We start from the raw sequence: 25,198 nt of genomic DNA, 5'->3' as shown, positions 1-25,198 counted from the left end.
TAATGATGACTATATGGAGGAGATAGATGGATGGAGGGAGAGAGAGACTGAAGATGGATGAATAGATAAATGAATGTAGAGAAAGATATGTAAACAGAGGATGGCTGAATACATGATGTGTGGGTGAATAGGTGAAGGATCTCAGGCTAGAAGAGCCTTCTGACCACTTAGCCTTTGTCTTCCTGACTCTTCTGTGCAGAATGGAACGTCACCATAGAGTCCTATGTGGTCCACACCAACTATGACGAGTATGCCATTATTCTGAGCAAGAAATTATCCAATCGCCACCATGGGCCCACCATTACCGCCAAGCTCTATGGTAAAGGCCTGGAACTAGATAAGCTCACTGGAGTTGGGAGTGGGAGGAGACCTGTGATTTAGGGATAGTGCACTGGGGAGGAGCAGGGAGCTTTGTTTTTTCCTTCTGACAAAACTTCAGTTAAGGGAAAGGTGAAATCGTTTATTCTTCCTGAAGGAGGTAGAGCTCAGTCTCCCATTGGAGGTAGACTCCTCTTCTTTGGATCTCTTAAATTCCAGACCCAGAGAATTCTGGAGCCTCCATACCCTTAAAGGAACCAGTGGACACAGCCGTGTGTGGGGAGTTGGGAGATGTGGGTAGGGGCTCAGGAGGGACACCTCTTCCTCTTCTAGAACTGATCTTTCCATAAGTGTATCGAAGAGACCCAATTGGACCAATGGTTTTCAAACTTACCCAAAATGAAAATCACTGGGCAAAATAATCTCAGGCCCCGTCAGCCGGATGCCTGTGGTTCTAAGCTTCTTCTCTGCTTCTCACTGGCAGGGCGGGAGCAGCAGCTTCGGGAAAGCCTGCTGGAGGAGTTCCGGGAGACTGCCCTGGGTGTGGGCATCCCTGAGGACTCTATCTTCACCATGGCTGACAGAGGTAAAGGGAACCCCCTCCCCACCTCCCATTCCTGTTCCCTTCTCGTGCTTATGACCCTAGAGAACATCTTCCCAGCCCCCTGTAAGAGGGCCTTTTTCATAACCCTCTGAGGTCAGCAGGGCTACAGTCCCCCTTCCTTCTTTAAAGAGAATGAAGCTGGGGCCCCCGGATTTGCTCCAAGTCACATAGTGTGTACCCGGCAAAGCCCAGGCTAGAATGAATCCAGTATTCACTCTGCTGTCACGTGTCTAAATGAGGTTATATTTGGAATCCATAGGCACCTCTTCGGAGGCAATAGAGTTTTGAAGTTAAGAGCATGGGCTCCAGACTTATGGCACCTAGGTTCAAATTGAGCTGTGTGGCTTCTGGATGGTCAGCCTTCCAGAGCCTCATTTTCCCTATCTGTAAAATGGGGACAATAATTCCTCCTTTGTAAGTTGCTGTTAGGAGCCAATGAGATAAAACTGTTAAATACAATAGCTCTGTGCCTGGTGTCTGGTAAGTGCTCAACAAATGTTAGCCATTGCTGTTCTTGGGATGGTGCTAATGAAACGGTGGGGCAGAAATGACACAGATGGTGATGATGGTGCAGCCACCAGTCTGTCACCTTTCTAATGAATGACCTTCAGCAAGCCATGTGGGTGGAGCCATTCATGAAGTAGGATAACCCACAAGACAGTCCCCAGAGAGATGATGCCCACCTGGCACATAGTCATTAGCACTATGAAAGCAGCAAAGCCCTCTCTAGTTTAGGATGCCTCCCCCGCCCCACCACTAAGCGTGGCCCTCTTATTCACCTGTCTCCTGTCCTCTGACCTAGGAGAGTGTGTCCCTGGGGAGCAGGAACCAGAGCCCACTTCACTCCCGGTGAGTACCATTTCCCCCCAACCATCCCCACCCTGCCCTCTTGGTTTCTGCTGCCCTTGCTTAGGTCCTGCTGTGGTGGTCGGTGGAGTCTCTCTGAGAAGGGTTGAGGGAACGCAGTGAGGGGCATGGGTTTGACGTCAGACCCACTTGGGCTCAATCTGGGTTCTGTGATTTAGGCTAGTTTTGCTCCATCTGGACCTCAATTTCCTCATCTGTGAAATGGGGTAATTACACTTCCCTTCCAAGTGCTAGAATTCAATGACATAATGGAAAAAGTCTTAGCATGGTGCCTGAAAGCAGTAAAACACTTAATGAAATAACTATACTCAATAAATGAAAATAAAATTAACTGATCTTTCTAAAAAACAGCAAACCCGAAGAGCAAGCAACTTCTCAAACTATGTCTTCTCCCATGCTGCCATTTGATTTTTTCGTTTCCTTACTGCTGTTTTATTTTCCTGCTTTTCGCCATACTGATTAAGCTTTAGTCATTCTTTTTTTCTCTGATTGTTTTCTCTGATTGGAAAATTATATATCCTAACTTATTCTATCGATGTGTGCATATATCTATATTTGTGTGTATAACTATATATAATATTTATTTAGAAACATATTCTTGAAAATTGAAAAAAATACAAGAAATCAAAAAAAGTCCTTATTCCTACATAGAATTAACACTGTTAACATATTATTTGTTTGCTTCTACATTAAAAAAAATCTCCCTCTCCCTCCCCCTCACTAATATATGCTCATTATAAAGAATTAAAACAAAGCAGAAAAACATAAAATAATAAGTTTTTTTAAAAAAATTCCAACGCCCAAAATCCACCAGCAGTCACAACATTCCAGGAATCTTGACATGCATACACGTGGATAGAAGGACAGATAGAACGGGTCTTGGATAGGCAGATGCACAGATTTAGATAAACTGTGATCGCATGGCATTATATTACAGATGCTATTTCTAATTTTTAAAAGCCTTCATTGTAATTTTAAAAATTTTTAAAAAAGAAGTGGACTTCTTGAACTTCTAGAATGCTCTAAGTAAATTCAGGGTTATGAAAAAAACATTTACTAGGCTAGCATCACTGGATATACCTTTAGAGGATATCTATTGTCTCACGATTTGAAAGACAATGCTGGCACTCTCAAACTTTGTTCCATCGTCCATCCTCGTTTTCTTTGACGTCCAGATTACTGCTGTCCCCATTCTGCTCTGTCATACGTAACTGCCAGTCGTTCAGCAGTAGTTTTATGTTTTAATGATTCTATGCTCACCCTTAGTGAATATGGCCACTGTGTCTCCATTCCTGAGATTTATTTCTATTAATCTTTTTAATTAGTGCCATTTCTTTACCCAGGGGTGTTTCTGAGGAGGGTTCATGAGTGTTTTAATACCTGAATTCTCCCCTGCTTGAGGATATCTGCCAGTGTCCTTCGTATTTAATGATGTTTTGCCATCATGTTCTTGGGTCATGTTTTCTTTCCCCCAGAAGAAGCTTTGAATGCACTGCTCCATTGTTCTCAAGCACAGATTATTGCTGTGGAAAGCTGGAGGCCAGCCTGATATTTTTTCTCCTTGTAATTACTTTGTTTCTTCTGCCCAGATGCCTGAACAGTTTATCCTTGAAGTCAACATCTTAACAAAGACACGTCTGGGTGTTGAGAACTCCATATCAAAAGTTTTTGGAATACCACATGCTATTTCCATCCACAGATCATATTTCCTCTGTATTTCGGGGAACTCTCTTGCACGTTGTGGAATCCATCCTCCGTTCCCTTTGTTGGGTTTCAACACCTTGGAAACACTTGTTCTTAATCCTGGAGCATCTTTGTCTTCCACATGCACTAGCTTCTCCAGATTACGTTCATCTGTTTTAACTGAGATTATCACCAACCTTCCTTCTATGACAGTCATTCCATTTAGCAGCATCCATTCTGTTAATTACAATTTCTAATTTATTCACTAGCTCTGAATTTTTGTTGTTTTGGTTCTCAATTTGTGTATCTAGGCCTGGGTTCTCTCTTTTCATCTTATTCTGTTGCTTACCATTTTATCTTTGAGTTTTGCTTTACTAAATGCATGCTCTTTTTAGGTCATTCTATAGCTCGAGGCCATTGAGGAACTTCCTTCTGCTCCTTGAGTTTCTTCTAAGTTGGTGTTACAGTGGGGTGCCCTAGATTAACACCTGTGGAAGGGAAGGGAGGATTGGGCAGAGGGAGAAGTAAAGCTGTGATGCAGTCACAATGCCTCAGTCAGACTCTAGGGAGCTCTGGAACCAGGCGGGCTGTTCTGAGTTGTCCCATGATGGCACCAAGGGGTGGGCCTTGATACCTCCAGGTTGACCTGTCTGGGAAGAGGACATGACCTTGAGAAAGAGGCTTCCGTTAGCTGAGCAGTCTCCAACAGAGGCTGACAGCTGAGGGCTGTCGACAGCAGCATTTCCAGCCTCTGGGAATGTTAAGTCCATTCCTAAGAGGAAGTCTAGGCCGTTCACGACAGGCTCTTTCTCTAGTTCAGTCTGTTTAGTCATTTATTTCTGAAGTGGGTAGTTTCTTTACCATTTCCTTTTACCTTGCTCCTGCTTAGTCAGTTTTAGCCAGACTTTCTGATGTGGTGGGGTGGGTGGTTTCATTACTTCTTGGCCCTTTTCCCACTAAATTTGAGCCTGGTGGGAAATTTAGTGTAAAGTCTGGGTATTTTGTGTTCCATCCACTTTTCCAAAGTCCAAGGTTGGTCGCAACACCCTCGTATTGCTCTCTCTTTTGAAGGACTGCTAAATATCCTATGTGGGCTTCATTCCACCTGGTGGGGCTGGCAGTGGTGCACAGGTGTCCCACGTGACACCCTCTGAGCATTAGATCGTGTCGCTCCAGAACCTTCACTTAGAGCTTCTGGTCTATTTTCTTCTTTTCTTCCCACTAGTCATTTTCAACATAGGGATCCCCTTGATTTTCTTCTCCCAGGATTTGGTGATTAGGGAATTTGATGACTTTCCAGGACTGGGAGTTGGAGGGCAGGGTTAGGAAGTGAACCTTGCTGACCATCCTATTTAGCTCCAGAATATCTCATTTCTTTCCTCAGTCGACAATTTTAGTTTTTGCTTTAAATTGTGCCTCTCTCCTTGTTTGATGAAGATTTGGGGGCTGGTATTTCTGAATTCACATTTTGCTAATTGTTAGGTATTGGAGAGGGCAATTTTGAGGGGCATTTCAGTCCGCCATCTTAATCCATATCTCAATGTAATCTATGTCTTTATCAATGTCGAGAATGAAACGATAGCTAACGACACCCTTGCAAAAGAGAGAAATCGAGTTCATTTCCATTTCTTCTTTCCACGCTTCCCACATCCTTGTTTCTGTGAATATATTCTGAGACTGATGTTTCTATTTTCTACCTTTTGCTTTGAGAACTCTTTTAAACATTTACATTAAACTGTAGGACCATTTTAGCAATAATGTAATCTTACCTCTATATTTTATTGGCTTTATAGTTGACCATCATTGATTTGCTATCACATCATCCATTTTCTTGTATTTAGATTCTCTTCTCAATTGGTAGGAATATTTCAATAAGAAATTTTTTTCTAGAAAGAGTCATGGGTGGAAAACTGGGTCCTTGCATGTCTGAGAATATCTGTTTATATCACCTGGGCAACAGCTTGGATAGGTGAAGAATCCCTCGGTTACCACCTTTTTCCTCTTATAACTTAAGATATTGCTTTGCAGCTTCTGTCATTAAATGTCATAATTTTACTCCAAGGGATTTTTAATTCTAGGAAATGTCTAGGTAGGGTTCTTCATTAATTTTGCCTCATTCCTTTTGAGCTCTTATAATTGGACAACTCGAGTCTTTCTATAACTGAGAAAAGTTTTCTTCTATTATTTCTATATTGATTGCCTCTCCTTTTAGAATTTTTATTATATGAATTTATTTCTTCTAATCTCTAAACTGCAATTTATTGTCTGTATTGTGTTGTTAAATTCAACAAAATCTTTTCCATCTCCAGTAACTTTCTACTTCTCTTGTATTATTCATTTCCATAACTGTTGGCGTCCGTTATATTGATCCAACGTTATCTTGAATTTCATTGATGGTTTAAGTTTTCTCTTGTTTCTTACTATAATTCTGTGTTTAGTGGAGGTATTTCTCCAGCTCAGTCTGATTTTTTTGAGCATGATTTTTCTCTTTTCCTTCCTTTTAAGGAAGGCCTGTATGCTATCAGCTTGAGATGAGTTCTGGCAGACAACGGAGTCCCTGATCACAGCTTTCGCTTACACCTTAAAAGGAGAAGGGAAAGTTGAAAGTTACCATAGTTTTACTTTTGCAGATTCCAGGTCTTACTTGCGGGCAGGAGGACTACCTGGTGGCCAGTATTCCCCTTCTTATCCCTTCTTCAATTGCCTTGGGATCTTACCTCAGGGGACTCTATACTCAGAGACCCCTTCGACAGCTTAGGCATCCTGCTCTGCTCTGCAGACCCCAGCCCCACAGCTAGGAGTGTCAGGGGCAGTCTTAGGGTCCTTCTCCTTACTCTCTAGATGGCTTTTCCTTTGCAAGCAGCTGCCTTTGTAGGCAGCACTTCCTGCAAATCAGTCCCACCCGTACTCCATTGTGCAGAAATGCCTTTAAGTTTCTAGTATAGAAATGTTGCCCTGCCCTGGTTTCCAACTCTGGGCTAGATTTTTCTCCCATTATTCTATTCTTTTGGCATTTCGACTGGAAGTTAGATATGTAAATATTGTTATACCTTGAGGTTCCGATTTTTCCTTCCATACCAAAAATCTGTCCTGTGATGCCATTTCTGGAATTCAGGTTGATGCATTTGGGAAAACAGTCCATTCACCAGTGGAGTAGCTGTGCTTCTGCCTATACCCTGATTCCCAAAGTAGATGGTTTGTTTATGTATTCCAGGGATACAGGTGAGCAATAGCAGCAAGGTCCCTGCAACAACTTCTTTTTCTTCCCCCCCAGAGAGCCAGGCGGGCTGTGCTGCCTCAGGAAGAGGAAGGGTCAGGGGCTGGGCAACTAGCAGCTGATTTCGACAAGAAAGAAGGTAATGATCACCCCCTTGCCTTTTCACCCCCTTCTGCCATACTCCAGAAAGGGCCCATGGCTGCCTCGCCCTAGCTGCCCTCACAACCATGAAGTCTCTCATTTTTCTGCTAGACTCAAGGAATGAGCCTAGAAAAGGCAAATCAAGTGCTCTGCCTTGTGCCTGTGTTTGTGCGGGGAAGAGAGGAGATAAGGCACAGTCTCTGAGGGACTCTCAACTACACAGTGAGGAGCTAGTTCTTGCCCTTTCCGCATCACCATGTGGCCTCCTAGCCTCATCTATACAATGGGATAACGGCCTGCTGAGCTGACCATCAGGACTCTTGTGGGAGCAGGTGGAAGGACGTGAGGATGCTTTGCATAGTTGACAGTGTTTATGAACAACTCATTCAGCATACACTTAGCCCTGTTCCACCCTAGACCCTGTGCTGGGCACTGGGGTCACGGAGACAAACCACCTACATCTTTTTGGAACTTCTAGCGTAGTCTAGTAGGGGAGGTAGTCGAGGAAGAAAGAGATGGACTCACAAGGGACGGTCGGCTAACAGGCTGGGGGAACTCAGAGGACAGAGGGTTAAGGGGATCAGGGAACACTTCACAGACGAAGGAGAATTCCTGCCGTGTCCGGGTATCCAGGTGGGGTTTTATGGAGGGAGGCATTCCGGGGGCAGGAACAGCAATAGCAAAGTCGTGGTGGTGGGACCTCAGTGAAGAGGTCAGCCTGGCCAGCATGGGTGCTGGTGAATGTATCATCAACTACTATTATTACAGAGTCTTTGGGCAGACAAAAACAGCAGGTGGGATGGTGGGTCTGTGGATTGCTGGTAACTCCCATGTTATGGAGTGGAGTGAGCATTGATTTGAGAGTGCAACAGACATAGTTTTGAACCACAGCTCTGTGTGACCCTGGGCAAGTCACTTAACCTCTCAGAGAGTCAGTTTCCTCGTCTATAAAATGAGTTGATAAGCTTTCCTCTGAGTGCAGAGATGAACAATAAATGACATGATTGATGCATGGTAAGTGTCCAGCCCCGTGACAGGTACACAGGAAGTACTCAGTGAAAACTGATGTTCTGCCCCTCCCCAGATTCCTGCCAGCTGGGCTATGCAGAAGGTCCTTGCCTGGGGATGGTCAGGAGGTATTTCTATAACGGCTCGTCCATGGCCTGTGAGACCTTCCAATACGGCGGGTGCCTGGGCAATGGCAACAACTTTGCTTCAGAGAAGGAGTGTCTGCAGACCTGCCGAACTGTGGGTGAGTGCAGGCCCTTTGCCTCTGTGCACGCCATACCCTATAGCGCTGTCCTCCCAACAAAGCACCTGCCAATTGAACAGGTAGCGTGGAATTCCAGGGCAAGGTTCCTTATGTCACAGGAGTTGTACATTTGGATATGGGTGACCTTAGGCAAACTTTTCTTCTCATGGGCCTGAGTTTCCATCTAGAAGAGAGGGACAAGGTGGTCTAGATGAGCAGGTCCCCTAGTTCAGGCCCGTTGCCTCAGGTCAGCCAATCCTAAGGATTACTAATGCTGTGTGCCTCCCTCCCACTCCACAGCGGCCTGCAATCTCCCCATAGTCCGTGGCCCCTGCCACAGCGACAACCAGCTTTGGGCATTTGATGCTGTCCAGGGGAAGTGCGTCCTCTTCGTCTATGGGGGCTGCCAAGGCAATGGCAACAAGTTCTACTCGGAGAAGGAGTGCAAGGAGTACTGTGGTGTCCCTGGTGATGGTAGGAGGCCCTGCGGGTGCCAAGCTGGGCCAAGGGGTTGTTGGGATCCAGGGGGAGAGCCCTGGTAGGGAGGGGGTGCCTAGAGAGCCGAGTTCTGAACTCTATACCAGGTAACCAGCCTATTCACTCTCTGAGCTTCAGCTTCCTGTTTGTAAAATGGGGCCAAAGCCTTGGCCTTACCCCAGGTGGGATGAGGCACCTGGGAGGTGTTGGCCAGGCACAGGCTGAGGGTGTGCAGGGCAGACCGAGGAGCCCAGCTCTGCAGGTCTCTTGGCGCTGCCACATTCAGGCTGGCCACACTGGGCAAGTGCCGATTTGAGCCTCGGTTTTCTCTTTTGTAAAACGGGACAAAGTATGTACTTTCCAGACTTCCCAGTGCATAGCACAGTTAGGACTCAGCTAACGGCAGCTCTTACTGATAATGACTAGTGAGACCACTAATAGCGTTCCAGGGCACAGCAGCCATTTAAGATTTTGGTGCCTCATCTCCCAACTGAGAAATGACACCTAAAGTAAATCAGAAGAGGAAACACATCAGATCATTCTGTGGGATGCACTTTGGAGAAATCAAGTTATCAGGCAAGCAGAAGCTTCTAGAAGGCCTCAGGCTCAGGCCCCAACTCAGCCCAAGCTGCCTTTCCTCCGCCATGAGGCATCCCCTCCCCTGACCATCCCCTCAGGCAAAGCCTCTCATCTGCTCCCTGAGCCTCTTTCTCTGTCCACAGGGGATGAGGAGCTGCTGCGCTTCTCCAACTGAACAGTCCGAGGCCAGAGTCCACAGGCCAGAGGGCAGCAGGGAGGCTGTGGCCAGTGTCTGTCCCAGGGCCCCACATTGGGCGGGCTGGCCCAAGAGCCCTGGGTTCAAATAAAAACCAAACTGTAGACTCCTGAAATTCCATGTCCTGGCTGTTCATCATTGTCATCAATAGTATAACGTGGTGGCGAGAGGGGCGGGTGGGACCATGAGTGACCCAGCGTTCCCCAGAAGTGAAAAATGTGTTGGAAATACAATAGAACTATCTTCGGACATTGAGATTGGCTATGCAAATTATAAGTCACAGTTCTATTTACTCCATAATAGCATAAAAATAAGGTTGTTTTGCTTTCAAAAAGCTAGGAGAGGCAAAAACTGTGTACTTGTTTCTGGGAGGGGTTTGACAGGTCATCAGCGACCCATGGACAGAATAATTATACCCCAGTGTGCCCAGGCAGCTCAGTGCCTGAAATAATTCCCATTTTTTTGCTGCATGGACCCCCCCTCCAACGTTTTACTTTGGCCAAAGCCATGTCCCCAGCACCAGCTGCCAGGAGCTGAAAAATCTCAGCTGTTTCTCCACCAGGCCTTCTAGTTCCCACCTCCTGGGATCCTGACTCTGGCCCTTTGCCCCAGAAGGAGAATGTTCACTGACCTTCACATTGTGTCTTGACAACCAGCAGGGCCCTTGACCAGACCCAGTAGCCCTTGGTCTGGCCTGGTTTTTCCTCCCTTGAGAACAGGTAGGCCAGGCCATCCAGGGTGGCTCAGGCACCAACTTGGCCCAAGAACATGACTCTGGGAGCCTCCAGTTTAGACACCCTGGCTATAAACATGCAGTTCATAAATCTCTCTTGCTAGCTCCATCCACCCAGAGCCCCGCTGGATGCGGCTGCTGCCGAGGGAGCGAAGCCTCAGCTTTGGGTGTCCTGGAAGTGAAAAGCTGACCCAGCAGCAGAAACCCAAGCAGAGCCAGCACCTCTCACCTCTTCTCTGTGGGGTGACCGGCCTGCTAAGGGCTGGGGGTTCAGTCAGTCAAGGCTCATCCTCATGTCATTAGCCTATTTGCTGAAGACACACGGCAGGAAGGAAGGAGGGAATTCCACTTCTCTTGTTGAGGGGATAAACCCAGAGGCAAGGATTTGGGTGTAGAAAGCTTTGCAGACCCCTTGGTCAGACCACATAAAGTCCCCCTCTCCTGCTTGGGGCTCCTGAGTTCCAACAGAGAGGATGGTCCTGAGGGACAGTCTTCGTGGTCATGGCCAAGACTCTCTGGGCAGAAGTAGGTGGAGTCAGGGCAGTAGGTTCAGGGAGAAGTGACAGGCAGGCTCTCTGCCCCGGAAGTAACAAATGTCATCACATCCTGCATCCACATCTCCGGTCATGCCTCATACACCAGGGACGGCCACCTACGGCAGTTTGAAGGTGCCACTCTGAACAGGGATATTTTGAAGTGATCTGAAGAATAAATGTTTAAACCACAGGGTGCAAGCCACAGGTGTGTGGGCCAGCTGGTGGATGGGATGTGCAGATTATTTTTACAGTTCTGAATTCACCATTTAAAAACTGAGCTTCCATATAAAAATCTGGGTTTCTCAATTCTCTAGAAAAATAAGTTCCCGCAGCCCCTGTCCTGCATTCTGCATGCCAAGGGCTAGGAGCTGAGCTGAGTCGGCCCCTGTAGATAGTACCAACCCTGCGGTTCACCAGCCCTGCCTAGTCCTGGAGGCATCTGTTTCCACGACATCAGCTAAAGCCTTCGCAACAGAAAGTTCCGTTGGATCCTTATGTTATCCCTTAGGGGTGGAGTGGGGTTGAAGCTCATCTGCGACTTAAGTCAGGAGTCCGTGATGCTCATCTCAGAGGCTCCACAGTCATTCTCAGCAAAGTGTTGTCCTGAAAACTCACGATTCTTAGTCACTCATTTCTATTTAAAAACAGATATGGCTGCTTAATAAAGAAACATGTCCTTTTATGAACTTTAAAATCCAGCCATCGGAAGGCTCTGGGCCAGGCTCTGGCCTTACTGGATCACAAAGTTCCAGAGTGTGAGGAACATGCTTTCAGCTACAGTAAGACTCCCAATTTTTGATTTAGACTGCATAGAAACTCGATTAAACTTCAATCGCTTGCTCAGGAATGTCTACACAGTCCAGGTCACAGCAGGAAACTCCCACACGGTGGTTCGCAGGGCCGGGCTAATGCCCTTTGGGAGGTTGGTCCAGCTTACAGCCTATACGTTGTTACATGTGCGATTTGATGGCATTTGTTCAGCTGATCCAAGGAGAGCACCCCACATGTGGTTGAGGACAGGGATAAAGCTGGGTGCTGGGGTGTCTGGCATCCCATCAACTTGGTAGCAAGATGGTGGTTTTCCCTTTGGACGGGCATTTCACAGCAGCAGGCCAGCTTTAGGAGGACCTGTCACCCCTCCCCACCCACTCAGGCCACAGTTTGTCTTCCGTTGGCACCTTCTCTCCGACTCGCCTTCAGCTGGACTCATTTAAGTAAAGCACTGATGTGCGTTTGTCTGTAATGTGAAGCTCTGGGTGAGGCCTGAAGTGGGGCAAGTCCACCCAGGCTGGTTCCTTGCAGTTCACCATGGAGGGTGCTCGCAGATGCCATCAGGAATTTGGCAAAGCCACAGACACTTCTCCCCAGAAAAGGGACGATACACACAACACATAACATCACCCATTATCACTTGAGAGGTCAAGGCCAAAGGGTACAGGGTCACAAGTGGCACATGAAATGACCACTGGGCAAAGGAGACTTGTGTCCCCCAGGCATCGGGTCTGTAGGATTCTGATGCAATCTATTCATTCTTTCATGGGGTAATGCTCCATAAGCAAGGCCCACAGGGACCACGTCTCCTGTCGGCCGTGTCCCTCCCCCATTTATCAAACAGTGGCTGAGCTGGGTCTGGTGCCGGAGGTGAACAATGAGCTCAGATAAAGGGTTGACAGCACTGATCTCACAGTATCCCCCTTGGGATGGACTCCAGCCGTCACCCCCAGGTGCCCTGCCTCTGGTCCATCTCTACTCACCAGCAGATGCTCTTAAGTGGATGACATGGCCCAAGCCCAAATCCAAGAAATAAAGCCACACACTGCCATCTTCCTAAAGGTTGTTTTATTGTAAAACCATAAATACAACACTGACATGAAATCATTTAAGCAACTGATCCTCTAACCATTAAAAGGATGTCTTTTTGCCTTGGTATCAACCAACTGGGAAATAATGTTGCAATAATTCATGGAGTAGAGGGGTTCTGAATTCTGGCCTGGGGCTTTTGGCGATTTAAGGAACCAAGTGGAACATTCCTCTTCTCCCTGGGAATGTCCCACTTTCAGACAAGAACAGACAGGTAAAAACAGCAACATTTAAACAGCTCAGTTTTAAATTTTATTATTTTGTAAAACTCTTCTCTTTTTCTGTTCCTTTCCTCCATCTGACATCAGTATATGTTTTAAACATCACAAAACTGATTTGGCTGTAAATGGAGAAACGGTACCAAAACAAAGTGAAACAAAAAAACCAAAGGACAAACAGAAAACCCTTAAATAAACCCTCAAGTTTGGTCTCGGGGGCTTACATATCACACAAGAACCGTCAACTCAACCCCCATGCAATGTGACTCCTTGTAGAATTGTTGGATCCACAGGTTTTTGGATCCACACTGACACAGGAGACTGCAAACAACATCTTTTGTTAATTAACACAGCAAGGGTGACACTAGGTAACTTTTTTTTTTTTTAAATACAGTACATGGTACACAGAGTCCCAAGATGGCCCTGCATAAACCCCTCGTGGAGACTTGAGCCAAGCACTGGCTGTTTATAAAAATATTGTGTTGCTACAAAAGTATAAATTAATGCTACCGGTATTAAGAAATATTAAACACATAAAACTTATAAGGATTAAGAAAAATATTCATTAATACCTGTAGAAAACTCTGGCCTAAAAAAGATATTTTTTTGTGTTTGTTTTTTTGTAAATTTTTTTGTATTTTTTAAAGATGACTTGAGTTTCTTGCACTCGAAGAGAGAGACACAGTCCGATGTGCCTATGGTATTGCCTAGAACATCTTAACTACTGAGAAAGGATGTGGGGTGCACACACTTGGTTACGGAGTGAGGTGTGGGAGGGAGGGGGCACCAAGGCTTTCTCAAGGTTTACCTGATGTGAAAGAGTCACTGATGTGAAGTTGTGGGGAAAAGAAAAAGGTAGGATCAGAAGAGAACTGAAAATAATTTATACTTTTTAAAAAATATCTCTGCTTCAGGTGTTTGTACAAAATTATTTCCTGATGCTCGGGATCTGAATGGCCCTGGACGTGTTGCCTGGTGGGTTTGAGCGCCTCCAGCCCCGCAGGTCCCTCTGTCTCCTGGCTGGTGAGTCCCAGCCCCACACCAGTCCACGAGCTTGCTCACTGTTGGGGAACCCAGCCACCCTAGCTGGGTGGGAGGGAGGGTCCCAGGTAGGAGACTGGCTGGCGCCTGGGTTGTGAGAGGAGCCCCTCCTTCTGGCCGGTCTCAGACCCAAAGGTCTCTGCCAACCTGGACTTCAGGAAGTGCCACAGGGATCCCAGGCCCCTGAGGTTGCAGTCAAGGCTGGGCTGTGCCCCTATAAGGAACTTTGGTTTGAAGAGTCAAGGTGCCCGGTGGGACGCATGGATGGATAGGACCCTCATGGATCCTGATGGTGATGCCCAACTGCAAACCTAGCAGATCCTTCTCTATACAGGAATTGACTCTTTAAAGTGACACTGTGGTTGCGTCAATATACAAACAGCGACCTAAGGATTTTCACTCTTATCAAAATGGAAGCAGGAACCTTTTCACACAGAAACCACAGGGCCCCTTTAAGAAAAGGCAGACCTCTATCGACTACGACCCTCAAACCCTATGAGAGATAATGCAAAACGACGACGAAACCATCCAGAAAATTCTGAAAAGGGGAAACCAGGAGGGCAACATAAGAGGGAAAAACACTGTTATCATTGGTTCACCATAACTGGCCTAGCAAACATTAGCCACAGTGAAGAGAGGGGCAGGCCCCGTTCCAGTTCTCCTGCTGGCCCAGATGAATACAGGTGGCTAGGGCAGGGCTGGCAGGGCTAAGACAGGAGCCCCCCATCTACTGTCTCCAAGGGACAGCCTGAGCCTTACATAGCCTCTTGGTTCTGTCTAAAGCAGCAGGCTGTCTAGGAGCCTTTCCTCAGGTACATCCCAGGGGCACAGGCATTGCCTTGTTCCCAAGGCAAGGGCACAGCTATGAACTTGATCCAACTCAGTGTGGCAGGAGGCTGCCCACCATGCCCAGTGCACCTCACCTTCCTGTCTCTGCAAGCACATCCATCGGGATGACACTATCCGGGTACTGGCCCCTTCTAGGCCATTTCTCATGGGACCTCCCTTCTCCATCTGCATCCCAGCTTCATTTCAACCTTTCTTGTGAACCCGTGGATCCCACAGAGTGTGTGCTGTATCTTTGACATCTCTCCAGGTGCTCACTCTCCAAGGAGTCTAGTCCATGTCCAGGTGGGAGCATGTGGCCTCCCGCAAGCATAGGGGACTCCTAAAGACACAAGTTTGGCTTACTAGTAGAAACTATAGTTCACGGAGCTTTTCTCTGGTGTTTCTTGAAAGTGCAGGAGATAAAAGAGCGAACTGAAGGAGAGAACACCTGCCAGTCTACGGACCTGATGTCAAAAAACAAAATGTCCTTCCTTGAATCCTAGAAACTCATAACTTCTCAGTTGTGTCATCATACCCTTTTCGCAGCCGAGAGCCAATCTCTGTGAAGCATGAGGCCGTCAGGCAGGCTAGATGCAGAGTCAGGTGGCCCTTTCGTTTTGTTTCTTGGTTCCTAACTACCACCAGGAAGGAGGCCGGGCTGGTTGACCTAGGCACAGGGAAGGGAGAATAATGTCGGGAAAGAGCATCCACTCACGATGACGGGGATGGCATCGCTGCTCTCGGTGCAGCCAAGGCCCCCGGGCTACGCCAAATCTGAGAGACCACCCACGAGGTGTGGTCCTTGGCTTGGGCTTTGGTGGTGAAGCTAACTGACCTTAGATGAAGGGCAAGACCCCTGTAGAGTCTCCTCTGGGGTCTATGAATACCAAAACAAAGACCAGTTCTGTCCTAGGAATCACATGGCTTGAGACGAGTTGTGTCCAAGTCAGCAGGTAACCGCCTTTGGCTGCCCAAAACATGACAGAAATGGTTCCTGGTCTGCCAGCCCCAAGGGCCTGTGGTGGAAACTCCTACAGCAGTCACAGAAGTGGGAAGCAGAAAAACAAAATCTTTCCGAAGGTTAATGCCAGGTTGGGTGCCTGGAGATGAACCGGAAAAGCCTACCTCAATCCTTTGGCTGAGCTAGAACTTGAATAAGGTGGATATTGCTGGAAATCAGAAGCCCAGTGTGAGATCTTTGGGTTTTGTTAAGCTGTTCACTGCGGCAGGATCTGCACTATGGGAATTACCTGCATAAGAAAGCAGACTGAGGGGGCACCTTCGTACAGTCTCTCCTGCTGGTGGCAGCAGTTTCTGGGTTCCCCAGAAACTGCAAGAAAAAAATGACCACCTGCCACCTTGTTACCACATCCAGATAAGGCAGCCCCAGGAGACAGCTTTCAGAGTATCCAGTAGCTTTCACGTCAAGCTTGCAGAGCAAGTCAAGTCCTAAGGATTGAACTGAGGTGGAAAGGAAGAACAGAACAGGAGGTGACACATATGACGAGATACCTAATGTCTAGTAAGACTTAACTCGAATTTTCATTCTAGAGGGCAGATATCCCATGTTCCAAAGAGAAGAATGCTGAGTGCTCGAAATGCGTATCTGGGCTTGGTCTCTGATGGCTTTGCAAGAAAGTGAAATGCCTACCTTCTAACAGCTGGCCCAATAACGGGGCAATGCCAGCACAGCTCTGCTCTAAGGAGGAGGATGGGCTCCATGGCTCTGCTCCCACTGACCACACAAGTCGGGCAGCTATGACTCTCCTTGTGTGGTTAAAGTGCCAGGTCGCGGACCCTTTCCCAGCAGCAAAGCAAAGCTGAAGGGACCTTTAGCTGTAGGCACCTGTTACTCATCAGCAACCCTGCAGCACCTTCTGGAATGTCCCCAAAGGTCCGGTCAAAAAGTCTGCTGATGCTCCCATACGCTCTAGGGAGTGACATTAGATGACTGTCCAGTGTGGGCAGAGGCTCTTCTGATGACATGACCCCAGTTGGAAACCTTGTGAAGGAAATGCCTAGAACTTCTCCAGAGAGGAAATGGCATGGTGGTTCCTGAGACCATGGCTTGCTGGAGAGACTGTGGAAACGGGCCACTCGGATGCAATTCAGTATGTCGAGGACTCAGAGGGTTAGTTCTCATGAGGCAAAGTAAGCAGGCTTCGCCCCAGGGACACTGTTTTTAAACCAATTTTACTTCTCCGTCTGCCACGGACCCGGGGGAGAGGGCTGTTGTACAGTGCTTTTGTAGTCGAGGTATCTCGCAGTTGAGTAATGCTTTATTACCAGGAAGGATGGAGTGGATTTAGCCCCCACGACGGTGGTCTTTCTCAGCCTGAAGCTGTTGGTGTAACCACCACCTCCATCTCACAGCCATGGGTGTCGGAAGATGTGAGAGCATTTTATTCACTGAGAGGTGGGGTGGGAGGCTGAGCATTGATCCTGACAGAACCACCTCTTGTGAGGGGACAGGGGCCACCCTCTCAGCATTTGGACTGAGTGTATAGAACCTAAACTGCTCATGGAGAGAAAAGCCTAAAGATATCTTTCACAGCATTGAGTTGAATGTGGCCTAATGCCATTCCACCCTCAAGACATTAATCGTTTGGCCCACAAGGCACCGCGCTCAACTATTGTCCTGGAAGGAGGGCTGTGGGCAATGGAACCGCCGGAACCCCTAGGGTCCTGGTGGGGAGGAGAGGCCGTGGGTCTGAGGTGTGATGGATGTGAACACGGATCATCTCAGGAGTCCCGGCTGAGCTGGAAGTGTCAGTGATGTGGCGAGTAGTGTAATGCACTCTGGGTATAGAAATCAAACATTCGCAGTACCAGACACAGCAAGCCAGGAGGGCAGGTCTTCCACTTACATTCAGGAAACTCCTAAGCCACATGCTTCCCTATGGCTTCCACCAAACCCCACATCTGTGAAACCTGTGACTCCAACCCCACTTCTGGTTTCCAAACAGCACAGCCAAGTTCATGGTCTTGGCTGTTCGAATATACGAAAACTGGGCTGTACAGGGAAGGCTAATACAAACCTTAGGATAGTGAATATACCACTGAGATGAGCTAGTTTACAGTGTGACTTGAGGAAAAGGGCATTTAAAAAAAAAAAAAGACTTCCAAAACATAAGTTATAGACATTCAGTGCCTCCTAGCAGAGTCTAAATCAAATTTGAAAAAAGGAAAAAAAAAAAAAAAAAAAAAAAACCAAAACCAAAACCAAAACCCCCAAAAAAACAAAACAAAAAAAAGTAAAAACTGCTAGAATGTTAGGAAAAAAGTATTAAGGAGTGGAGACAGTATCTATACTTCTCTGAAAAATGTCTTTTTTTCTCTTATATTAAAAAGCCAAAAGTCAGCTTTATATTCTTAAAGTCTCCTTTCCTGATTTGGGGAGATAGATAGGTGTGTTTCTAAGGCGGCTGCCCTGTGACACCCAAGGGTGTCTCAAAGGCAGCAGCTCAATGCCCTGAAGGTGAACAAGAACAAAGTCCAGTGCAGAAACTGTCCATCTGATGCAGTTTGGAGAATCCATGGCAGGGCAGCTGGGGTCGGGTGGGTGCATTAGGGTCAGGAGGGCTTGGAGGAGGGGATGGAGGAAAAAGGGGGACCATGGGGTGAAGGACAGAAAGTGTCAAGTCACTTCAGATCTCAGCTGCCTGAACAATTTACGACATCAGCGTTCTACCAATCTGCACACCTGAAAACGGAGTCTTTAAAGCCCCTTACTGAGAAAAGGTGAAGCATCTTCCCTCTTTCCCGAACACTCAGCTTTCCTGACACACCCAGCTTAATGCACATGCGCCCACGAGCAGGCGAGCGTGCATGCACCAGGGTAGTATGTGTGTGCATGTGTGCGTGAGGCTTCTGTGGCCTCACAGATGAGCACAGATCCCCAGGCCGCACCCACAGTATGTGTGCTTGCACACATCCGTACAGGTGTGGGTGTGCACGCACATGCACACACACACTGAAAAAAGCACTTAAGTTTCCAGGGGGCATTTATGATGAGGTCCACAGTGTTTAGAACTTAAATTCCTTTTCTTTGTTTGCGACAGTGTTGTGTGTTTTTTTTCTTTTTACCGTTCTCTTCTCTTTTTATTTTTTTTTGTTCCAAACTAAAGTCTTAAAGCATGTTGGATTTCAGAAACATGAGTTTGTTCATATCTTCCGGACTGAGCAGTCGCCTCCTTTTGATTAGAAGTGCCTGTTCACACATATTTACACATCCGCTCCTGGCCCCCACGGCCGGAACCGCGAGGAGCCAGAAGGCAAGCTTGGCGAGTTTCGTGTGCTTTTGGGTAACGCACGACCAGTACTGGAAGAGATCAGGGGTAGCCTGGAAGAGGGGCTCCTGCAGGTAATCGTATACTTCATTCTTCCCCAGGCGATCGTCTTCCTGAGCTGTGGGGTTCTCGCCGGTGGCAGAGCGGGGCTTCTTGGTGGCGGGCTCAAAGTCAGCCTCCTCTGTCCAGGACTCCTTGACCTCATTGATGAGCTCGCACACCTTGCCGATGATCTCCTCATGCTGGTAGGGCGGGACAGGGCGCAGCTTCTGCTGCGGGTCCAGGATCATGGCCACCTTGTGTGCCGGGTGCACCTTGAAGTTCTCCTTGAGGGCCTCCAGGAAGAGGTGGCACAGCTTGCTGACGGTGCCCGCGTCATTGGCCTTGGCGGTGAACAGCTTCTCCAGCCTGACATAGGTGGGCAGCACCAGCTGCAGGGTGGGCTGGCTCTCATTGCTCAGCTCAATGACCGCCTGCTTCACTGGCGTCAGGATGGCTGCCAGGTTGCTGAGCAGATGCTTGTTGAGGCTCTGGATGAGGTTCATCTTCTTGGCCCGGCTGTAGAATTCACAGATCTGCTCGTAGCGCTCGTGCACTAGCAGCAGCGAGTCCGTGACCGAGTTCCAGCAGGGCGGTGGCGAGGTTTCCTCCAGCGACCCGAAGGTCTCCTTTGCAAGGCCTGTGGAGCCCGCCAGGTCCTCACACACATTCAGCAGCTCGATGACCTCGTGCATGCTGCGGGCCTGCAGCGTCCGCTTGCTCAACACGCTCTGAACTACCGAGTTCAAGGCACAGGCTGAGCAGCGGAGGCACATGCCGGCCTTGGAGAAGGCAGACGCGCTCACCCGGCAGTCCGTCACGTACACTGTCCGGATCTCTGACATCACAAACTCCGACAGCACATTCTGCACCCAGTGGTGCACCAGGTCACCACTGTCACGAATGTCCGCGCCCTTCACTCCCAGCACATAGCTCTTGATGTGGTTGCCCTCAGCCTGGTAGGCTGTGAGGATGTAGCAGGAGTCAGGGCCAACACTCTGTGAGTGGCAGGTAACGCCAATGCCCAGGCAGGCGTTGCTGCCCAAGGCACACGTCACCTTCACCTTCACCTGGTTGTACATGCGCGGCAAGTGCTTCAGTGCCAGCGTGTTGAAGTTGCCCAGGATCTCGGTGACCGAGAAGGCCCCGTAGCGGGCACCACTGTCCACCAGCGTCTGGGCCAGTTTCAGGAACTCCTTCCCACTCACCACACTCAGTGCACCCAAGTCTGCGCACATGACCCGCAACAGCCGCTCTGCGATGTTCTGCCGCTCTTTCTCGGGGATCATGCTGTTAGGTGTTAAACCACTGGTCGTGGCTGGCAAGGGATACAAGGAGAGATGTCATTAATCCTGGCATTTGAGGCTCCTTGGTCTGGCAGCAGCTTAATACTCTAAGCATTTATTATTAGGAATTAGGAGCTTTTATTTTGCACACAGGCTGGTGGTGCTGGCTGTCTTTAACATATGAGTCTCGTGGAAATAAAATTTACCGGTATGTGTGAAATACTTGCTACATGTGTTATTCACCCACACTTTTGAAGCCAACTAGTCTAACCTCTTCCTCAGTTTAAAAATGGCCTCTAATAAAGGAATGTCTAGTGAATATAATAAATGAGGCCACAATGTCAGAAAAGAATAGCCAAGAGAAGTGGTGAGAGCAGATTCCAGTTCTGATTCTGTCACTAATTTGTGTTCTGTGACCACAAACAGATCACCTCCTCTCCCCAGGCCTCCTTCTGTCCATCCTGTGAGGTCATGATTCACAAACAAGGTCTTAGGTGTGAAAGTGCTTTGGAAACTGTTGTGCATGGTCATTTGTCATCATGGGAGGCACAGGTGGTGGGGATGAGGGGCAGAAGGGAACAACCCATGTGGGGGATGGAGGTGCGTGGGGCAGACCTCCATGAGTCCCCCGGGCTCCCCGCTGGGAGAGACCTACTGTTGTTGGCACTGTTCCTCTGGGCCTGGGGTTTCCACTTCTCTTCCACGACAGCAGGTGGCGATCGCGACTGGTTGGAGGCGATGTTATTCTCATTGTCCGCTGTGGGCACAAAGGAAACAGTGTGTTAACCCAAAAATATAGGAGCCTCGTGGACTGACAAGACGAGAGCTAGAGCTCGGTGGGTAGAGGTGAAACACAGCCTCGGGGGCGCAGGCCTGGGTCCCAATCTTGGCTCCTTACACGACTATCTTCTGTTTGTGAAACCTCATTTTTATCATTTGGAAAAATGAAGACAATCACACAGCTGTGACGAAATTGCTGGAAGTCTAACGAGATAATGCAGCCAACGAGCTGAGCACAGTGCCCGGCAAGGACTTCGTGCTCAGTGAGTGGGAATCGCTATACCCGCGTCGGGCTGGGAGGCCTCACACCCACACATAACCATGAAGTTCTAGCTCTGAAACAGCCAAGGGGTGCCAGTTACACCCCAAGTGGCCTAAAGCATCTCGCACTCTCACTTCTTCAAAGTGTGTTTTTTGTCTTTTCAATATATTTACTAGAAATTCATTTTATGAGGCTTGCATTACTCTGAACCCAAACTAGAGGAAAATATTACAAGAAAAGAAACCACTGACCACCATCCCTCATAAACATACACACAAAAATCCTTAATAAAACATTAGCAAACTAACTACAGTAAGAAAAAGAATACGTCACGATAAGTGGAGTTTATCCCAGAAGTGCAAGTTGGGGTTAAAACTTGAAAACCAATCAGTGTAATTCCCTATACTAAGAGAAAAAAAGAAGCAGAATGACCTCCATAAATAATAATGCACAGTAAAATGTGACAAAATTCAACATCCATTCATGACATGAACTCTCAGCAAACTAAGAGAAGGAAACTTCTTTGACTTGATAAAGGGCATCAAAACAAAACAAGTTTACTAACTTGATAGAAATAAAAAAGAATTATAAGGAAATACTATGAACCATAATATTCCAACAAATTAAATGACCTGAATGAAACAGAAAAATTCTTAGAAAGAACCAATTTAAGAAATAGAAAATTTGAAAAAAAAAAAAAAAAAAGAATCAGTAATCAAAATACTTCCTACACATACACACACACACACAAGTCCAGATTCATATGGCTTCATTGGTGAATTCCATCATATATTAAAGGAACTCTTCATAAATTTTTCCCCCCAAAAAAGAGGAAGAAACACTTCTTAATTCATTTAATGAGGCGAGCATTATTATAACACCAAAATCAAACAAAGAAATTATAAGAAACTACAGCCCACTATCCCATATGAATACAGACACAAACATCCTGAATAAAATACAGCAGACCAAATGTGGCTACATATATATAACAGATAATAATACACCATGACCAAGTGAGATTTATTCCCGGAATAAATAGTTGGCTCAACATACAAAAATCAACATAATATACCTTATTAATAGAATGAAGGACAAAAATCACATGATCATCTCAACAGATGTGGAAAAAGGATGACAAAACCCAATACCCCTTTGATGATAAAAAGATTCCACAAAGTAGGAATCAAAGGGACCTTTTCAACTTGATAATGGACATCTATGAAAAACCCACTGCTAGTACCACACCTAATGGTGAAACATTGAAAGCTTTTCCTCTAAGATGAGGAACAAGAAAAAACATCCATTCTCATCTCTTCTACTCAACATGTATTACAGGTTCTAGCAAGGGCAATTAGAAAAAAAAGAATCTACACTGCATGGAAGAGAAGCAGCAAAATGATCTCTATTTGTAGATGACATGATGTATGTATAGAAAACCTATGCAATACACACACACACACACACACAACTATTAGAACTAATAAATGAGTTCGGCAAGGTTACAGGAAACAAGGTCGATATATATGAAAAAAATCCATTTTTTTCTCTATAATAGCAAATGAACACTGAAAATTAAATTAAGAAAATAATTTCATTTACAATAACATCCAAAAGAATAAAATACTGAGGAATAAATTCACAAAAGAAGTGCAAGGTTTGTACACTGAAAACTAACAACACTGTTGAAAGAACCCAAAGACATTCCACGCTGATGAATTGAAGACGATATTTTTCAAAGGGCAATAACCCCCAAACTGATCTAGATTCAATACAATCCTTATCAAAATCCCTGCTGGCTTTTTATAGAAACTGACAAGCTGATCCTAAGATTCATGTGGAACTCTAAGAGATGCAGAATAGCCAAAACACTCTTGAAAAAGAAGAAAGTTGGAGGGCTCACACTTTCTGATTTCAAAACTACCACAAAGCTACAGTAATCAAGACAGTGTAGTATTGGAAGGACAAAGACAGACATATGGATTGAAGGAATAGAAATCAGAATCCAGAAATAACCCTCGCACATGTGGTTAATTGATTTTCAATAAGGGGGGACCAGAAAAATTCAATGGGAGCAAGAACAGTCTTTTCAAAAAATGGTGTTAGGACAACTGTATATCCACATGAAAAAGGATGAAATTGGATCCCTATCTCACACCACATAGAAAAGTTAACTCAAAATGGAATATAGGCATAAATGTAAGAGCTAAAACTATAAAACTTTAAAAGAAAATAAGAGTTAAGTCTTTGTGATCTTGGGTTAGGCAACAGTTTCTTAGAGATCACACCAAAAGCATATACAACAAAATAAATAAATAAATGAACTTCATCAAATTCAAAGACTTCTGCTCTTCAAAAGATAGTATCAAGAGAGTAAAAAGGCAACCCAAAGAATGGGAGTAAATATTTGCAAATCGTATATCTATAGAGGTCTTGTATCTAGAATGTGTAAAGAACACTCACAATTCAATAATAAAAAGAGAAAAAAACTCAATTAAAAAATGGGAACAAGATCTAAAAAGACATTTCTCCAAGGAAGATATTCAAATGGCCAATAGCACATGAAAGTATGTTCCACATTATTAGTCACCAAGAATATTTAAATCAAAATCACAATGAAATACCACCTCATGTACACAGGATGAATATAATAAAAAAAATCAGATTATAACAAGTCATCGAGGATGTAGAGAAATCAGATCCCTCATACGCTATTGGTGGGAATGTAAAAATGCCTCTCTAGAAATCACTCTGGCACTACCTCAAATGGTTAACCACAGAATTACCATATGACCCAGCATGTCTACTCCTGGGAATATACCCACAGAGTTAAAAACATATGTCCACATAAAGAACTTGTACTTGAATATTCATAGAATATTCAGGTTTATTCATAGTAGCCCCAAACTGGAAACAACCTAAATATCCATCAATTGGTGAACGGATAAACAAATTGTGGTATATCCAAACAATAGTGCACCACTGAGAAATAAAAAAGGGGCATTGCTGATAAAATGGAACAACATGGATGAAGCTCAAAAGTATGCTAAGTGAAAGAAGTCACACTCGGAAGACTAAATACCGTATAATTCTATTTATATAAAATTCCAGTAAAAGAAAGACTATGGCAAAAGAAAGCAGATAGGGGCTGGGAGGGTGAGTGAAGGAAGGGGCTGGCTGCCAAGAGGCAGGAGAAAACATCTTAGGCTGATAGTAATGTTATATGTTTTGGCTGCGATGGTGATTAAATTATATACATTTGTCAAAACCCATTAACGGTACTCTTAAAATTGATATAGTCTATTTTTATAAATTATATCTCAATAAATCTGATTTTAAAAATGACTGAAAAAACACCTATTCAATGAGTAGTAACAGTGGTTAGCTTTGAGTAATGAGACTATGGCTGATTCTTCATTTCCTAATTTCTCTGTATTTTCCCAATTTCTTTTAATGAATAGATATTACATTTAAAAAGAGGAAGCACAAATTTAAAAATGGAAACCAGTAGCCGTTCTTATTGACTTTCTTCACTAGAGGTACAGGGATTTGAAAGACCTGGGTTTGAACCCAGCTCTGCCATGGCTGTGAGTATGACCCTGAGTTAGTTCCTTCAACTCTCTGGGCCTCAGTTTCCCTTCTTCTCTCCAAAATGCTGGTGCTGGGCAAGCTGCAGGGTGATTCCCTCATTCTCTGGCTTTCCACAAGACTGGGAATAGAGATTATTCAACCTAGCAGTATAAAACAATGTCTAGTATTGGTTGATTAAAAAATGGGTGAGATACTCAGTAAATGCTCTGTGAAAAAGCTTGATTTACAGCTTGAGCAGGAAATAAGATGTACTCAGTGTGGCTATCCCTATGCACTACAGATAAACACACACGTGCACACAGATACATATACATGCATGCATGCAGGCAGGCACACATACACATCTGTAAAGGACTGGATGCAAAGGTGGAAGAAAGGCTATCTCCCAGGGAGGGACCAGT

The 25,198-nt window shown here is 45.9% G+C and overlaps 2 protein-coding genes across 23 annotated transcripts in view; one reads left to right on the top strand and one right to left on the bottom strand.

Annotated features, from left to right (window-relative positions):
- AMBP (alpha-1-microglobulin/bikunin precursor) overlaps positions 1 to 9,377 on the top strand; it is a 15,104-nt gene extending 5,727 nt beyond the window's left edge. The window contains exons 4-10 of the mRNA XM_011360934.2: positions 200 to 319; positions 803 to 904; positions 1,725 to 1,771; positions 6,747 to 6,828; positions 7,915 to 8,082; positions 8,383 to 8,556; positions 9,282 to 9,377. Coding sequence (XP_011359236.1) covers positions 200 to 319; positions 803 to 904; positions 1,725 to 1,771; positions 6,747 to 6,828; positions 7,915 to 8,082; positions 8,383 to 8,556; positions 9,282 to 9,313 — 725 coding nt within the window. The 3' untranslated portion in view covers positions 9,314 to 9,377. The remainder of the gene's footprint in view (positions 1 to 199; positions 320 to 802; positions 905 to 1,724; positions 1,772 to 6,746; positions 6,829 to 7,914; positions 8,083 to 8,382; positions 8,557 to 9,281) is intronic.
- Positions 9,378 to 12,425: 3,048 nt separating this feature from the next.
- ZNF618 (zinc finger protein 618) overlaps positions 12,426 to 25,198 on the bottom strand; it is a 171,730-nt gene continuing 158,957 nt past the window's right edge. For all 22 annotated transcript variants that reach the window (XM_011360920.1, XM_011360923.1, XM_011360921.1 and 19 more), the window contains 2 exons: positions 20,820 to 20,921; positions 12,426 to 20,196 (listed from right to left, as the gene is read on the bottom strand). In XM_011360920.1, the coding sequence (XP_011359222.1) occupies positions 18,680 to 20,196; positions 20,820 to 20,921 (1,619 nt within the window). In that variant the 3' untranslated portion in view covers positions 12,426 to 18,679. The remainder of the gene's footprint in view (positions 20,197 to 20,819; positions 20,922 to 25,198) is intronic.

The sequence above is a fragment of the Pteropus vampyrus genome, unplaced genomic scaffold (assembly GCF_000151845.1).
Source record: "Pteropus vampyrus isolate Shadow unplaced genomic scaffold, Pvam_2.0 Scaffold61, whole genome shotgun sequence".
Classification (NCBI taxonomy): Eukaryota; Metazoa; Chordata; class Mammalia; order Chiroptera; family Pteropodidae; genus Pteropus; species Pteropus vampyrus.
Note: the sequence above shows the minus strand (reverse complement) of the source record. Positions and strands in the feature narration are given on the sequence as shown.